This window comes from Ochotona princeps, chromosome 17, assembly GCF_030435755.1.
Source record: "Ochotona princeps isolate mOchPri1 chromosome 17, mOchPri1.hap1, whole genome shotgun sequence".
Lineage (NCBI taxonomy): Eukaryota > Metazoa > Chordata > Mammalia > Lagomorpha > Ochotonidae > Ochotona > Ochotona princeps.
The window spans coordinates 37,903,235-37,921,243 of NC_080848.1; the positions used below are offsets into that span (position 1 = coordinate 37,903,235).

The 18,009-nt window shown below is 43.3% G+C and overlaps 1 protein-coding gene across 3 annotated transcripts in view; it reads left to right on the forward strand.

Moving 5' to 3' along the window:
- Positions 1–18,009, forward strand: part of VPS53 (VPS53 subunit of GARP complex) — a 164,394-nt gene that overhangs the window by 81,717 nt on the left and 64,668 nt on the right. For all 3 annotated transcript variants that reach the window (XR_009246999.1, XM_058676665.1, XM_058676664.1), the window contains exon 12: positions 13,551–13,649. Coding sequence is in view for 2 of the 3 variants with exons in the window: in XM_058676665.1 (XP_058532648.1) it covers positions 13,551–13,649 (99 nt within the window). In the remaining variant the exon portion in view is untranslated. The remainder of the gene's footprint in view (positions 1–13,550; positions 13,650–18,009) is intronic.

Consider the following 18,009-nt stretch of genomic DNA (forward strand, 5'->3'; position numbering starts at 1 on the left):
CAGCTGGTTAAGAACACAAATTTATTGTCCACCGGTTTCACTCCTCAGATGGTACCACAGTGAAGATTAGGCTAGGCTGTTGCCAGGAGCTTGGAACTCAATCCAGTGTTCCCACTTAAGTGTCAGGCACCAAGTACTTGAGCCATCGCCTGGTGCCTGCCAAAATGCACTTTTTCAGGAAGCTACTAGAATTGAAGGCAGAGTTTGGCCTTGAACTCGGGCGTTTCAATATGGGTTGTTGATGCCCCACATAGCATCTTATCTGCTATACCTAATGCCTGCCCCTCACTGTAGTTTTGATTTGCTGTTTCCTAATGACTAATGCCATTGAATATCTCCTCCTGCTCTATAGGCCACTCATGTATCTTCTTTAGAGAAATGTCTATTCACATCCTTTGCTCATAGGATTGTCTTTTTATTTATTTTGAAACTATCTTCTTACACTCTATGAATTTCCTTTTCACCTACTTGATAGTGTTCTTTGACATCTGAAGAGTTTTTTTTTTTTAAGATTTATTTATTTTTATTGCAAAGTCAGATATACAGAGAAGAGGAAAAGATACAGAGAGGAAGATCTTCCGACTGTTGATTCACTCCCCCAAGCAGCTGCAACGGCCACAGCTGCACCAATCTGAAGCCAGGAGCCAGGAGTTCCCAGGTCTCCTACGTGGGTGCAGGGTCCCAAGAGTTTGGGCCGTTCTTGACTGCTTTCCCATCATGCCAGCCCCAGGGAGCTGGATGGAAAGCGGGGCTGCTGGGATTAGAATTGGCACCCACTACTATACACAAGATTAATCAGTCAAAGAGTTGGTTCTTTGAGAAAATCAACAAAATAGACTCCCCACTAGCTCGACTAATTAAAAAAAGGAGAGAGAAAATACACATTAATAGTATCAGAAATGAGAATGGAGATGTAACAACAGATACCTTAGAAATACAAAGAATCATCAGGAACTACTATAAGCAACTATATGCGAACAAATTAGAAAACCTAGAGGAAATGGACATATTTTTGAACATATACAATCCACCAAAATTGAATCAAGAAGCAATTAACAATCTAAATAGCCCAATAACATACACTGAGATTGAATCAACAATTAAAGCCCTCCCAACCAAGAAAAGCCCGGGACCAGATGGCTTCACTGCTGAATTCTACCAAACGTTTAAGGAGAAACTAACCCCAATCTTACACAAGCTTTTTCAAACAATAGAAAAAGAGGCAATTCTTCCAAATTCATTCTATGAAGCTAATATCACTTAAATACCAAAGCCAGAGAGAGAAACAACAGAAAAAGAGAACTACAGACCAATATCCTTGATGAACATAGATGCAAAGATCTTCAATAAAATACTAGCCAATAGGATCCAATAATACATTAGGCAGATTATTCACCCGGACCAGGTGGGATTCATCCCAGGTATGCAAGGATGGTTCAACATTCGCAAAACAATAAATGTGATACATCACATCAACAAGTTGACTCATAAAAACCATATGATCCTCTCAATAGATGCAGAGAAGGCATTTGATAAAATCCAACACCACTTCATGTTAAAAACCCTAAATAAGATAGGCATAGAAGGAACATTCTACAATATAATCAAAGCAATTTACGATAAACCCAATGCCAGTATCATACTAAATGGGGAAAGATTAGAAGCCTTCCTGTTAAAATCTGGAACTAGACAGGGATGTCCACTCTCACCTCTACTCTTCAATATAGTTTTGGAAGTCCTTGCCAGAGCTATTAGACAAGAAAAAGCAATTAAAGGAATAAAAATTGGAAATGAGGAATTGAAATTATCGCTGTTCGCAGATGACATGATTCTCTGTATAGGAGAACCAAAAGACTCAGTCAAAAGACTATTGGAACTCATAAGAGACTTTGGCAAAGTAGCAGGATACAAAATTAATGAACACAAATCAATGGCACTCATGTATACAAATAATTCCACCGCTCAGAAAGAAATTGTAAGTACAGTTCCCTTTAAAATAGAGGAAAGGAATCTTAAATACCTAGGAATTAAGTTAACTAAAGATGTGAAAGACCTCTACGTTGAAAACTATAAATCATTTAAAAAAGAAATAGAAGAAGATCTTGAAAAATGGAGAACCTTACCATGTTCTTGGATTGGCAGGACCAACATTATCAAAATGGCCTTATTACCGAAAGCAATATATAGATTCAACGCAATCCCAATCAAAATCCCAGCAACATTCTTCTCAGAAATAGAAAAGATGATACAGAAGACCACAAATAGCTAAAGCTGTCTTGAAAAATAGAAATCAAACTGGAGGAATCACAATTCCAGACCTCAAGACATACTATAGAGCAGTGGTTATCAAAACAGTCTGGTACTGGGACAGAAACAGAGAAGAAGATCAGTGGAACAGAATAGAAACACCAGAAGGGAATCCACACATGTATAGTCAACTAACTAATCTTTGACAAGAAAACAGAAAACAATCCAGGTAAAAAACCTGGTCTATTCAATAAATGCTGCTGGGACAACTGGATAGCAGCTTGCAGAATAAAGAAGCAGGACCCGTACCTGTCGCACTATACAAAAATCAGCTCTAATTGGCTCAAGGATTTAAGCCTACACCCAGAAACCATTAAACGACTAAAGGAAAACATAGGAAGCACACTCCAAGATATAGGAACGGGGAAAGACTTTTTAGAAAAGACGCCTAAAGCAACGGCAATCAAATCCAAAATGAACAAATGGGACTATATCAAACTAAAAAGTTTCTGTACAGCAAAGGAAACAGTTAAAAAAGTGAAGAAGCAACCAACAGAATGGGAAAAAATTTTTGCGTTCTATACAAGTGACAGGGGACTAATATCTAGGATCTACAAAGTGCTTCAGAAACCCAAGGATAGTGAAAAAATAAGCCCTGTAGCAAAATGGGCAAAGGAAATGAACAGATGCTTCTCAAAAGAACAGATACAAATAGCTAACAAACATATGAAAAGATGCTCAGGCTCTCTAGCCATCAGAGAGATACAAATGAAAACCACCTTGAGGTACCACCTAACTCCTGTGAGACTGGCCTACATTCAGAATTCGAAAAACAACACATGCAGGCGTGGATGTGGGGAAAAAGGTACCCTCCACTGCTGGTGGGAGTGTAGGCTAGTACAATCATTGTGGAAATCCATATGGAGAGTGCTTGGAAAATTGCAAATAAACCTGCCATATGACCCAGCAATCCCGCTCTTAGGAATATACCCAACAGAAGTAAAATCTGCATACGAGAAGGGGATCTGTAATCCTATATTCACAGCAGCACAATCCACAATAGCAATGACATGGAAACAAACCAGATGTGCGTCTAAGGAAGAATGGTTAAAGAAACTGTGGTACATCTACTCAATGGAATATTATTCAGCTGTCAAGAAGAACGATATTATTCTATTCAAAACCAGGTGGTCCCAACTAGAAACTATTATGCTCAGCGAAATGAGTCAATCACAAAAGAATAAATACCATATATTCTCTCTCATATAAGGAAGCCAACATGGAAAGGTGGAGTTCATCAAGTGCCCATGGAGTATGCAATGGAAACATAGTTCCTAAGAGACTTCTGTGTAAAATGCTATGATTTATAGTTAGCTGAAAGAGCTGTGCATTTAGTTTAATCAGTTTGTGTAAAAGTGCATTTGCAGTATTAGAGATGGGAATCATTGAAAAGATGGTTGATGTTACTGTTAAAATTATTGTACTTCTTTATATTTAGTTCTGATCTAAATATAGATTGCTGCAAGTCAGGTCCCACGGCAAGAGATGGTGAAAATTCTCTGTTCTAGGCATGTAGGCATTCCATGGATGAAGTAACAGCAGAGTATATTTAGCATGTTGTGAACATGAATATGGCAAATTGGCAGTTTCCGTCAGTTGCTGGCAATAGTTTAGAGTGATGACAAATATTATTTTGATTTTTTGTGTGTGTTATTTAGTTATGAGGAAAGTGTATAGTAAGCAGTCCATTTGATGGTTTACTAATTTCCTCGTTGTTGAGAAGTCTGAGTTGATTATGTATTTAATATGATAATCATTTGTGTGCTGTGAATTGCATTGAGAGTTATGTAGGGCAGAGTTGATGCTTACTAAATGTACAAAATGGATTGATGAGATTAGCCAGTTAAATCTTTTCACCAGTAAGGCACTCAACAGCCCATGAGATATTTATTAATAATGTCAAGTAAATCCTCTTATTTTTGTATCATAGTGTCAAATAGCAGTAAAATAAACATGTTAAGATCCTTAATCTACTGCTATGTTTCACTGTAAAATTTACCTTTGTTAAAATTTGCTTCTGTTCAAATTTGTTGAGACCGCACGTAAAAGTATCCTAATATTACTTTGGCTGGTATTTTCTAATTACTGTATAATATTTTGGGAATGCAAATTTCATTTGAATGTCAACTACAGTTAAGCATGTGCCGTTTGTTTTTCTTACTCAGGTTTTGTAATTTGATGGAATGTTTTTATCACAATTTAATAAATGTTTGCTTTATTTAATAAAAAAAAGAAAAAAAGAATTGGCACCCACTTGGGATCCTGGTGCATGCAAGGCGAGGACTTTAGCCACTAAGCTACAGCACCAGGCCCAGGTTATTTTTTTTAATGTATTAATTTATTTCAAAGTCATAATTACAGAGTGATGGGTAGAAAGGAAGAAAGAGATCTTTCATTTACTGGTTCACTTTGCAAATGACCATAACAACCAGGGTTGGGCCACACTGAAGCCTGAAACTCGATCTATGTCTCTCACGTAGTGTCAGGGGCCATACACTTGGGCTATCCTCCGCTGCTCCCCCATGTACGTTAGCAGGAAGCTAAATTAGAATTGGAGCAGCTGGGACTCAAATTGATGCTCCTATGGGATGCTGGCATTGCAGACCATGGTTTCCCTGAGGTTCCACAGCCTGGGCCGTTTTTTACTTTCTGAGGGCAGATTTTACTCTGTTTTATTGTTGCCGTTGCTTATGTTTTAATGACATATTGAAGAACTGTTGTCCAGTTCAAGGCCACAAGATTTACCATTGTTTCTCCCTAACAGTTTTACTGTTTTACGTCTTTCATTTCTATCTTTGATCGGTTTTAGTTTTATTTTTGTATATGATATGCAAATGTTTTAATTTCCTATTCTTATGTTTTAAATAATTTCTCAGTTTTTATTGTGAATATTCCCTGATTTCTCTAATCAGTCCCTTTTGTAGAGCCCTTTCTCTTTTTTAAAATTTTATAAATTCACAGGAACATTTTTCTGAACAAATTTTTGTTCACACTGGAAATCCTTTTCTTGTGCTATTGAATTATATACTTAAAAGGTATGAGCATTTTTTAAAGTCTAGATAACCACTATTTGAAACCACTTTCTGGATTTTTTTTTTAGATTTATTTATTTCTATTGGAAAGGCAAATTTACAGAATGAAACGGAAACAGAAAGATCTTCCATCTGCTAGTTCACTCCCCAAGTAGCCACAACAGCCAGAGCTCAGCCAATCCGAAGCCAGGAACCAGAAGCTTCTTCCAGGTCTCCCATGCAGGTGCAGGGTTCCAAGTCCTTGGACCATCCTCAATTGCTTTCCTAGGCCACAAGCAGGGGGTTGGATGGGAAGCAGAGCAGCCAGGATTAAAACTGGCGTCCAGGGCGCAGCGGCGTGGCCTAGCAGCTAAAGTCCTCGCCTTGAACGCCCCGGGATCCCATATGGGTGCCGGTTCTAATCCTGGCAGCTCCACTTCCCATCCAGCTCCCTGCTTGTGGCCTGGGAAAGCAGTCGAGGACGGCCCAAAGCCTTGGGACCCTGCATCCGCGTGGGAGACCCGGAAGAGGTTCCTGGTTCCCAGCTTCGGATTGGCGCGCACCGGCCCGTTGCGGCTCACTTGAGGAGTGAACCATCGGATGGAAGATCTTCCTCTCTGTCTCTCCTCCTCTGTATATCTGAGTTTGTAATAAAAATAAAATCTTTAAAAAAAAAAACTGGCGTCCATATGGGATTCCGGGCATGCAAGGCAAGGACTTTAGCCACTAAGCTACCACGCCAGACCCTACTTTCTGAATTCTTATAGGTTGTTGGGAGTCCAACAGCTTGGTCTCTCTTCACACTGACTATTGATATTAGTGATGTTTTATTAGAACCTGATAAGACAGTCATTCTCATATGTTAATTCAGGGCAACTTAAAACTTTAAAACAATGTTTTTCATTTTATTTATTTAAAAAGTGAGACAGAAACAAAACAAAGGGTATCTGTCTGCTGCTTTACTCCCTAGATCCAGTTATCAGGGCTGCGCCAGACAAAAGCTTGGAACAAGAAACTCAACCCAGGTTTCCCACATGGCTGATAGGGACCCCAACACCTGAGCCATCACCTGCTGTTTCCCATGGTCGGCTTTAGAAGGAAACTGAAATGGAACAGACCAAGATCTGAAACCCAGACACTCTGATACGGGAAGGCAATGGAGGACTGTGCTGGGACTGTGTACCCATGAGAGAGTCAGAGTCTGGAGAAAGCTCCTGGCTTCAAATTGACTCAACTCTGGGGATTGAACCAGCAGGTGGAAGACTGCTCTCTTTCCTTATCCCTGTAAATCTGCCTTTCAAGTAGAAATAAATCTTTAAAAAGAAGGAAAGAAAACAGAAAACCAGCATCTAAGTAGGGAGGGCATTTTGCTTAGCTGTGAAAGTGCTGATTAAGATGCCTGTGTCCTGTGTGTGAGTGCCTGTGTTAGATGCTCAGACCTTGGAACTCCAACTTCCTGCTAATGTAGACTCTCACAGCAACAGTGATGGCCAAACTAATGTGATCAGGTTCCTGCTGCCCACGGGAGACACCTGGAGTATGTTCCCAGCTCTTGGTTTGGTCCCCAGATGGGGGCTGTTGGAAATATTTGGGGAGGGAATTAGCAGATGGGAGCTCTCTCTGGCTCTTGTTCTTTCTTTCAAATAAATCTTAAAGAAGAAAGCTCTTTCTTGCCTGCTCCAGATCCCTCTTCTCAGAGTTATCTACTGTTTAATAATAACCTGGGTTACATTTTTGAGGCATTGTCTTACAAACATGCATGCACACACATACGTAGTCTTTTACTTTGTTTATAGAAAATAGAATGTTTCACATAATTCTGAAGAGGATTTTGAGAACTTTTTATCTGATCAGCATTTATTCACAAATTTCCCAATGCCTCCTCATTGTGCTAGGACCCGGGGGAATGATGAGAAAATGGAATCAGACAGGTGTTTATGGTCTAGGAGGAGTAAGAAAGCTGTAATAACTACTGTCACAATATGAGATAAGCACCTGTGGCAGCAGGAACTGGTCCCACATAGTAAACACCAGGTGTGCTTAGTCCTGGGTTTGCTGTTGTGACTATCAGCTAAACCCCTTAGGCTACCCTACCTGTTTAAAGACACATCAAGAACTGGGCTGTGGGAAAGCCTTTACCCAATGAGGAATGCAGAGACGGTGGTCCTTTCATCTCATAACTGAAAACTTTGTCCTCCGGGGGAAGGAAAAAAGTCAGTCTTACATTTCAAGAATTCCTTCTTTGGTAATTTGATGTGTCCAGCTAGGTCCTCAAAAAAGGATTTGTGCAGTCCGACTCAGGCATGGACATGTTCCTAACTAAAATCAGACTCCCTCTTCCTAACATCAGCAAATCAGATACCTTGGCTGTCCTGTGTCCCTTACTGTTTGAAGGTGTTGGGAGCCCTATGACACTTCATCAATTGGAATTAATTCAATGTCTGGAGACTTTCACCTGACTGTTTAGACGTAAAATCAGTTGTCATTCCTAGCAAACAGAATGGTTTGTTGTTGTTGCTTTTTAAATTGGGATGTCATCCTCTTCTTGGCAAATTTTCAGTTCCATTTGGCAGCAATAGAGTTCATGGAATATGTCATTTGAGTTATTTAAAATCTAAACCCCAAACTAGTAATTTTCTGTGGCCCACGACAGCTGCAGAGCAGTAATGAGGAGTGTGGTCTGGCCAACTCCGACAACAGGGCTCTGGCGCAGAGGGCTGCACTGTGCCAGCAACTGCTCACTGAAAAGGCTTGTTCTGTCACCACAAGTGAAGCCATATGGGCAGCAGGGTAGCTGTGCACATGGCAGGAAGCTGCATCCACACCTCAGGGTCTCCTAAGCAAACATCCACTGACAGGGTGGTGGTCTGTGCAGTGTGCTGAGGACTGCTAGAGATGAGGGAGCCACTCAGGGTGCCTTTTCCCTCGTAAGTTGACGAGTCTCTTGCTTTCATTTCTGGGAGAGATCCCAGTGAGGTGAGAGAGCAGAGCCAAGGCATTTGTGGTGTTTTTTTTTAAAAAAAATCAGACTTAGGTCTGCATGGTTTTTTAAAAAAAAGTGTTCATTAATACTTAGGTCTGCAGCCTGACTTGCTTCCCTTCTGTAAGCTGCTTCCTTAAGAGAGGCACAACAATTAGTTTCTCACCCCTATCAATTACTGAGGAAAGTGTCTGCTTACTGAGCTTTCCCCTAGGTGCCAGACAGTGTTGTAAGCTGCTTTATTTGCATTGTATCTCGTATGCTGTACACATTACCTCATCTGATCCTCGGGACAACTCTGGGAGCAGGGTGTTAATATCCCTTCTTGTTGCAAATGAGAAAACTAGGAAAGTTAAGCAGCACCCCAGTGGTGGGCCCTGGACTTGGACCCAGGTGCTCAGGGGCCTGGGCCCTCAGTGTTGCGGGAGGATGCCTGTGTCCGTAATGACAGCACCCTCCTCCCAGTTGTCAGGGTCACAGAGGGAATGGTTCCGGACTCCTTTCTCTTTCCTTCACCCTCATGTCTTCTCAGCAGATCGCCTTGCCTCCATCTCCTAAATGTCCTTAACCCGGCTACTTTTTTCTACGTATCTCCAGTCCCCCATAATAACTGAGTCTTCCTATAGCAGTGGAGTGATTTTAAAAATACATACATATTTGTTTATTGGAAAGAGTTACAGAAAAGAGGGAAAGACAGGGAGAGAGAGAGATCTTCCATCCACTAGTTTACTAGTGGCTTTGACAGCTGCGCCTGGGCTGGACTGAAGCCAAAAGCCTGGAGCCTTATCCAGCTTGCTATGTGCATGCAGGGGCCCAAGGACTTGAACCATCTTCTGCTGCTTTTCTCAGGCCAATAGCAGAGAGCTATATTAGAAATGGAGCAGCCGGGACTTGAATCAGAGCCCATGTGGGATGCTGGCACTGCAGGCCTGTTGTGCCACAATGCCATGCTAGAGTATATTTTTAAAGTTCAAATGAAATCATTTCACTTCCTTATTTAAAACCTCCAGTGACTGCCCAATTGTAATGAGAAGAAAATAATCTTACTGGGGTGAATGTTTAACCTAGTTGTTAAGACACCAACATTCCGGGCCCAGCATGGTGGCCTAGTGGCTAAAGTCCTCCCCTTGAACACATCAGGATCCCATATGGGTGCTGGTTCTAATCCTAGCAGCTCCACTTCCCATCCAACTCCCTGCTTGTGGCCTGGGAAAGCAGTTGAGGACAACCCAAAGCCCTGGGACCCAGGACCCGTGTGGGAGACCTGGAGGAAGTTCCTGGATCCTGGCTTTGGATTGGCTTTTGGATTGGCTGTTGCGCTCACTTGAGGAGTGAATCATCGGACGGAAGATCTTCCTCTCTGTCTCTCCTCCTCTCTGTATATCTGACTTTCCAATAAAAATAAAATAAATCTTTAAAAATAAAAAAAACCCTACATTTCACGTTATGGTACCTGGATTTGACCCCCAGCTCCGACTGCTAACTCCAGCTAGCTTCCTGCAGGGCAGCATGGATAGCTCAAGCAATTGGGTTCCTGCTACCCTATGTGGGAGACCTAGATGGCATTCCAGAAGTTCCTAGCCTCAACTTCAGCCCAGCCCTACCTGTTGCAGCTATTTGGGGAGTGAGCCAGCACACAAAAAACTGGGTGATTGGGCTGCTGCTGCTTCACTTGCTGCATGCCCCGTGTTCCTTTGTGTGTTTAAACTCAGCACATTCTATCCAGCCTTTGCACTAGGGCCCCTTGCTGATGCTGTGTTTCCCCACATTTTGGCCTGATTGGCTCCTGCTTATTCAGATTTTTACCCAACTATTGCCTGAAGGAGGTCTTTTCTGGTCACCCTCTTTGGAGAAGCATCTCCCCACTGTGTCAGCCCCAAGCCCAGCCCATCCCAGCTCCTAAATTTTATCTGTATCACAACTCTTTCCTTCTTTGTCGGTCATACTCAGTTGCATCCCTACTGCCTGGGGAGGTTCCTGGAACTGACTAGATGCTCAGTCCGTACTTGAACAAATGGCAAACATGTGCTATTCCCTTTGCCGGAAAAATTCTGCCCCTTCCCTGTTCCCACCCACCTACCATATGAGCTTTCCCCTAACTCTTGCATAGGAGGACTTCTTAAAAAGTTTATGGGAAATGTGTGTTATGAAAATCCTGCCCCTGAATTTCAAAATGTTTTTACACCGATATAAAGTTAAAGCTTTTTGAAGTCTCTATTGTGTTTAGCTCTGCAGCAACCCTCTGATCTAGCTCAAGCATCTTTTCCTTTCATAACAGCTGCTATGTTTTCTCCCTGTCCTTTATCGCATGCTTGTGTGATTCATTGTTTGAGACCTGTCTTTTCTCCACAGAATAATCTTGAGGAGGGCAGAAGTGGTCTGTCTTGCCATTGCTTTTCTCACAGTGCTCAGCACATCTGTTTGCTAAGTAGATGAATGGAGGAATGAATCACTGCTCCTGTGCTGACGTGGTCCTCACTTGGAATGTGTGTGCCCTTAGCAGAGGCCCTGGAAGTTCTTTGGTGTTGTGACCCCTCCCTGAAGTTTCATGTGAATACAGAGAGACGAGACTGCAGGCACAGGAGATAAGCTCTGCTTCGTCAATGCTGCCTCTTGTTTTACTTCTTACTTCTGTGATCCATTCATTTGACTCTTCTAACAATATTTATTTGGAGAAGAGATAGAGATCTTCCATCCACTGATTCATTCCCACAATGCCTACAATAGCCAGACCCAGGCCAGGCTGAAGTCTGGATCCCAAAACCCATTACAGGTCTCCCATATGAGTGGCAGGGATCTTTGTCCTCAAGCCATCATCTGTACCTCCCAGGATGAGCTTAGCAAGAATCTAGAATTGGAAACTGAGCTGAGACTCAGACACATGCATTCTAGTATAGCATGGTGTGGGCTTCCTAAGGGCATCTTCACCACTGTGCGAAGTACCCACCTCCTCTTGACACTTCACACCAACTGGATTAGAGCCTGGGAGCACCCGCAACCACTTGACCAACATCTTTTTGTCCTACTTTGCAGTAACACTCTGTGCTTTTAAAATGAGGCATAGACATGTAATTATGAGATGGGATCAGCCCTGGGAGACTTAGTAACAGATGCAGAATATAGCTTTAGAATTCAAATCCTGCTTCAGCCACTGGGTGATTTGAACAAAGCTTTAAGTTCAGCCAGATGACTTGCTTTGCACAACTACAGAGCACCAAAGGACTCAGAACCAGTGACACAGCTCATTTTTTTGAGCCCAAAACCAACTAGTCAGCCAGTAGAGTAATGCTGTTCACTAATTTATTTTTTACAATAACTTTTATTTTTATGTATTTTATTTGTAAGGGAGAGAGAAAGAGAGACTGACAGACAGACAGACACCGAGACCTTCCATCCACTGTTTCCCTCTCCCAAATGCCCACAACGACCTATCTGGACAAGGCTGAAGCCTGCAGCCTGAACTCCATCTGAGTGTCCTGTGTAGGACCCCCAAGTACTGCTGCCTCCCGGGGTACACATTAGCAGGAAGCTGCACTGGAGCGAAGACTTCAACCAGGCACTCTAATGATGGATGCAGGCCTTCCAAGTGATGTCTGAACCACTGCACCAAACACCTTTTTCTAGTGCATTTTTGTTGTTTTTTGTTGAAGCTTAGGCTTCTTAGATTTCTCTTCTCACTATTTTCCTCTCCCTATAATGCCAGCAACTCTGAAAAATGACAACTAATGCTTAGAGATGTTGATTTCTAAAAATAGCCATGAGTTTAATAGGAATTTCCCTTCCCTCACCCTCCCTCCCCCGTATTAGACAAAGAAGCCAAAATTCATAATGTGTTTAATTTGAAATGCTTGCTTGTCAGACCATATCATCTCTCACCAGGATACCGAAGAAATCACTGTCTGACTAATGACTACCTTGAGCTAATGCAATCAGTGCAAAGCTTTCCTCATGCACTGAGGCTGTATCTAACTACACAACAGCATGCAGGTTTTCTGGCCAAGAATTAAATGGTTTAAATGATTGTAAATAGGAGTGTTTTAAACCAAAACCCAGACACAGGTGTGGTTTTTATTTTTTGCTCGTTGTTCTATTTCTGATATCTCCAGAAGATGCCCTGGCACCTGACCAAGTCATTCACATCACAGTCCCTGTGCTGTCCCATTGGTGTAAGGGTTAACTTGGCTTGCTGCTCTTGTGTGTGCTGAAATGTCACAGTATACTTACAAATACCCTCTCCACTGGTTTCTCGTCTCGTGCACCATCCCTTCATCCCCAGCACCAGCCAATCTCATTCCTCCCACTGTCCACTTGGCTTCCTTTTTGCTAAAACCCTCAACTCCCCAGCATAAACAACACCCTAGTCAACATAAAAAGGCCTAAGCACTATCGTAACTCTGTAGTTGCAGTGAAATTAGCATCATCAGTGACCCTTCCATGTGTCATATGCTGCTTCTAGGGTTTCACATACTCTATTGCATTTGTTCCTTCAGAGAGTCCAATGGCTAGGTCCTCAGTCACAGCTGAAGCCACTGTGGCTCAGAGAAGCTAGGTATCTTAGCCAATACAGCACAGTACAGTCAGAGGCAAGGCCCCATCTCCTGCCCACACTGGCCTGTGTTCCCAGCTAGTGATAAATTTTGGAAGCAATGTCATATTTGGGAGTTATTGTGATTGTTGTAATGGAGCTTGTGTGGGCAGGACTCCTCTCTCTAATCTAGATAATAGTTTGTTCTTGAGTTTGAACTCATCTGGCATTTGCATTTAGTCATGTATCTTAAGCATCAGTTGCCTGCCAGGCACCAGAAGGAGGATGAGGAACATGACAGGCATGATCTCTGTCATCATGAGGTCTACCAAGGAGATGAAAGAACAGGCAGTTGTAGTATCTTAATGAATACCTGGGTGGGAGACATACAGGATGGGATGGGAGCAGATGGCAGACATTTAACACAAATATAACAAACAAGGAAGGCATCCTGGAAGAAGGGATTTCTAATTGAGGACTGAAGGGTGAGTAGGAGTTTTAGCTAGATTAGAACTGAAGTGATGCGATTGGCAATAAAGCTTCCAGCAGTTGGAGAAGCCAAGTCAGGAGGTGAGAATATGACCCACAGTGCCTCTCATTTATTGGATAAGATCTCGTGACTTAGCTGTTGGGGAGTCTTGGAAAAAGCAAAAGGTCATTGGGGAAGGAAGGCTATTATTGCTCGTACTCAGAAAATAGCTCTCTTTTTCTCGTGTCCACTTAATAGAAAAAGCTCGAGTCTCCACCTTCATCTACCAATCCCTTCCTGGAAGATGACACAGCAGCAGAGATGGAAGAGCTGACAGTGGAGAAAGATCTAGACCAGGTAAGTCTGGTTTGCATTACCACGGATAACCTGCCTGATTTTTCTGGAAATGAGCTCACTTGCTGCAGATGCGGTGCTTTGGCTGTTGACTGCATTCAGTTTACAGCTTAGGTGGTCTGTATAGAAGGCCATTATCTCAAAGTGCATGTGGAAAATCAGATGACACCGCAGCCCTTCCTGCCCCACCTCTTTGCTTCTGAAGAACCTCACGGCCAGGAGTTAGCAACATACATTAAGCGTGATTAAAGCCCGCACAATGGGGCCAACCAGAAGTCCACTCTGCCTCCTCCCTCATCTCCCGAACCTGTCAGCAGAGCTTGCAGTTACCCTCCCATCTGGTACTGTGATGATGTGAGAGGCCGAAGTATCCCAGGGAAGTAGGCTAGAAGTAAGCCGCACCGTGGGCCGGGGAGACCTCCACACCGTGTAAGCTGATCACCTCAGGTCTGGAAGCCGCTGGGAGGCCTGGAAAGACCAAAGTGACCCAAGGCATATTTGGAGACTTACTTTCCAGAACACACCAGCACTTTAATTTCCTTTGGATTTTTCTGTCCAACTCTGAATTTCCTCTCGCTTCATCCTACAGAATGGAGTTTCTGTTTCACTGTCGTTTTATGACAGGAGAGGTTAGAGCACTCAATCAGAACTTTTCCTTTCTGGATTAGTGGGCCTTATTTTTTAATTTTCTGTACTTGGCTAGGAGAGAACTATCTTCCAGTTTTATTTTTCCTGCAGCCACCACCAGAAGGCAGGCTAGCTGGGCAGGGCGGCTATGGGAAAGTCACTACCATGCACTTGACAGCTAGGCTGCACTACTGGGTGACAAGGGTCAGGGGACAGCCTCACACGACGTACGAGAGCTGACCTCCTAGGAGCAGCTCCAAAGTGATACAACAAAATGTATTTGGCCCACCGGTAAACATGCTTGCCTCACATTTTCACCATGCTTTGTAGCATAAAAGTCTTTCGCATGCTGAATTTCATTCACAATGGCTGCTTCTAGTTTTCACAGGTGATAAAGCGGCAACTCAGAGACTGAGGGACTGGCTGAGGGTTACCTGGCTAGACAGTGGAAGCCTTGAGACCAAAAGCCAGGTCTAAAAGTCAGAAAGTGGGAATCCTTTCCCAGAACTCTTTTTGTTTTTGTTTTTGTTTTTAAATACTTTTGTGTCTCAACATTAGAGGACAGCACCAGGGCATCATACTATATCAGACTAAGCCTCTCCCTGTGGCATCAACATCCCATATGAGTGCCAGTTCAAGTCTCAGTATCTCCATTTCCAGTCCAGCTCCCTTGTTATGTCCTGGGAAGACAGCTGTGGATGGCCCAAGTTCTTGAGATCCTGCATCCACATGGGAGACCCGGAAGAAACTCCAGGCTCCTGGCTTTGGATAGGCTGAGCTCTGGGCTTTATAACCATTTGAGGTGTGAACCAGTGGATCTCCCTCTTCTCGTCTCTGCTTTTGTCCCTGTAACTCTGCCTTTCAAATAAAAATCAAATAAACCTTTAAAATTATTAAAAAGAGTGAAGGACACAGAAATGAATGTCCTGTATAAAAATAAATGAGGGGGCCCGGCGGCGTGGTCTAGCGGCTAAAGTCCTCGCCTTGAAAGCCCCGGGATCCCATATGTGCGCCGGTTCTAATCCCGGCAGCTCCACTTCCCATCCAGCTCCCTGCTTGTGGCCTGGGAAAGCAGTTGAGGACGGCCCAATGCATTGGGACACTGCACCCACGTGGGAAACCCGGAAGAGGTTCCAGGTTCCCGGCTTCGGATCGGCGCGCACTGGCCCGTTGCGGCTCACTTGGGGAGTGAAACATCAGACGGAAGATCTTCCTCTCTGTCTCTCCTCCTCTGTGTATATCTGGCTGTAATAAAAAAAATGAATAAATCTTTAAAAAAATAAAATAAAATAAAAAAAAAAATAAATGAGGGACCCTTCCCGGCGCAACAACCTAGTGGCTAAATCCTCACCTTGCAAGCGCCAGGATCCCCTATGAGTGCCGGTTCATATCCTAGCTGCTCTACTTCCCTTCCAGCTCCCTGCTTGTGGCCTGGGAAAGTAGTTGAGGATGGCCCAAAGCCTTGGGACCCTAGACCTGCGTGGGAGACCAAGAAAAAGTTCCTGGCTCCTGGCTTCAGATCAGATCAGCTCTGGTTGTTGCAGCCACTTGGGGAGGAAACCAGCAGATGGAAGATGTTTCTGTGTCTTCTTCTCCCTATATATCTGTCTTTACAAAAAAAAAAAAAAATAATAAGAATGAGGGGACCAATGTTGTAGTGTATCAAGTTAAACCACCACCTACAACACTGACATTCCATATGGGTTCCAGTTCAAACCTCCTTCTGGCTTCAGCCTGGCTTAGCCCCAGCCACCATAGCCATCTGGGAAATGGATCAGTGTATGAGAGGTTGGTTGGTCTCTTCTTCCTCTTTCTCTTCCTCTTTTTCTTCTTTCTCTTATCTTTGTGACTTTGTCTTTCAAATAAATAATATAAATCTTTTTTAAAAAGATTTATTTATTTTTGTTGGAAAGGCATATATACAAAGAGAAGAGACAGAGAGGAAGATCTTCCGTCCACTGATTTACTTCTTAAGCAGTCACAATGACCACACAATGACTGCACCAATCTGAAGCCAGGAACCTGGAACCTCTTCTGGGTCTCCCATGCAGGTGCAGGGTCCCAAGACTTTGGGCCATCCTCTTTCCCAGGACACAAGCAGGAAGCCAGATGGGAAGCGGGGCTACCAGGATTAGAATGGATCACCATATGGGATCCTGGCACATGCAAGGCTAGGACTTTGGCTACTAGGCCACTGCGTCAGGCCCATATCCAGAGATATGTAAGATTAGATGTAGGTGACTTAAAGTTGTGTTTTCTCGCAAGAGAAAACAAGAGGTTCCTTTTAACTACAAAAAATGCGACTGTGACATTTTTTGAACAAGTACTGAGGTAGAAGGGGTCTGGGTGTGGTGCTCCTTGCTCTGCTGTGTCTTCTGCCCACACTAAGCTGCCCTGTAGCTACTCAGCAGGCCCTGACCGAATGTGCTAGGAGCAGGGTCCACCGCCTCCCCAGTGCTGGGAGCTGCCATCGTTACATCCAGACCTGTGCACGACACCACCCAGTGATGTTACTGCTCCTGTGGAAAGTTGCCTTTCTTAGCCTCTGGATGTTACTAAACTGGAAGATGACAGAGTTTCCCTTACCTATCTCACCAGTTTTTTTCAGGTAATATTTACCAGATAGTGATTTTTTGTATTAGTTTTCTTTTTCTTGAATTTTTTTTGTTTATTGTAAAAGCTTGAAATTGCTATTTTCTGACTTAGATCTTGTTTTATTTTATTTTTAAAGATATTAATTTGAAAGTCAGTTGCAGAGAGGGAGGGGGGAAGAAGAGATGGAAAAAGAGAGCTATCAATCTTCCATCAGCTGGTTCACTCCCTAGGTGGCTTCAACAGTTTTGGCTGCGCCAGGCTACATTCAGCCAGGACCCAGGAACTTCTTCCAGGTCCCCACATGGGTAACAGGTGCCAAGCATCCTAGCATCTCCCTCAGGTTTTTCTCAAACCATTAGCAGGGAGCTGAGTGGGAAGCAGAAGAGTGGGGACCAGAACCAGCTTCCCATATGAGGTGTTGGCGTTACAGGTGGCAGCTTTTTCAGCTATGCCACAATGCCAGCCCCAGTCTGCTTGTTTTTTTTTTTTCAGGTTTTTTGTTGTTAATTGTATAAATTTAATTTTTGATAATTTTTACATATTTGATTAGGGAGCTAATGGTCAAAAGCTAGAGGAAAGTGGCTGAGACCATTGTTTTGACATTTTCTTTCCTTCCTGTATCTGGCAGGGGAGAGATAAGGGGAGAAGCCACACGCAGCTCCCAACCATCCCAGCGTCCCCAATGTGGGGCATGCTCCAAAGGTCCTGTTCAAGTAGTTTTGATAGTTCAACACTTCTGTATTGATGCCAATCTTGCCACTCCAATCGTGATGAAATCTTTCCAGAATCCACCAACTGACACAGTCCACCTTAGAATCTCCGATTTTTTCAGGAATTCACTGTCAATGCTTGGCTGGGATAGTTGATCGATTTGTTCTGTCTTCCATCCTCTGTTATGGTACCAGGTGTCCTCTGCAGGCTCCAGTGTACTGCCAAATTATTCATTTGCCTCTGGATATGCTATCCACTATTCTGTCTAAGCTCTGATACATGCATGGAACAGACCATGGAACCTGCAATCCTCTCCATGGTTGGGGTTCTGAGTCCAGCGGTTCATTTGAGGGGAATTCCCAAAGAAACTTCATCTGAGGTGATCCCAGACCTGATTCTTATGTGTGCTTGCCAACACAAGGTCCGGCAC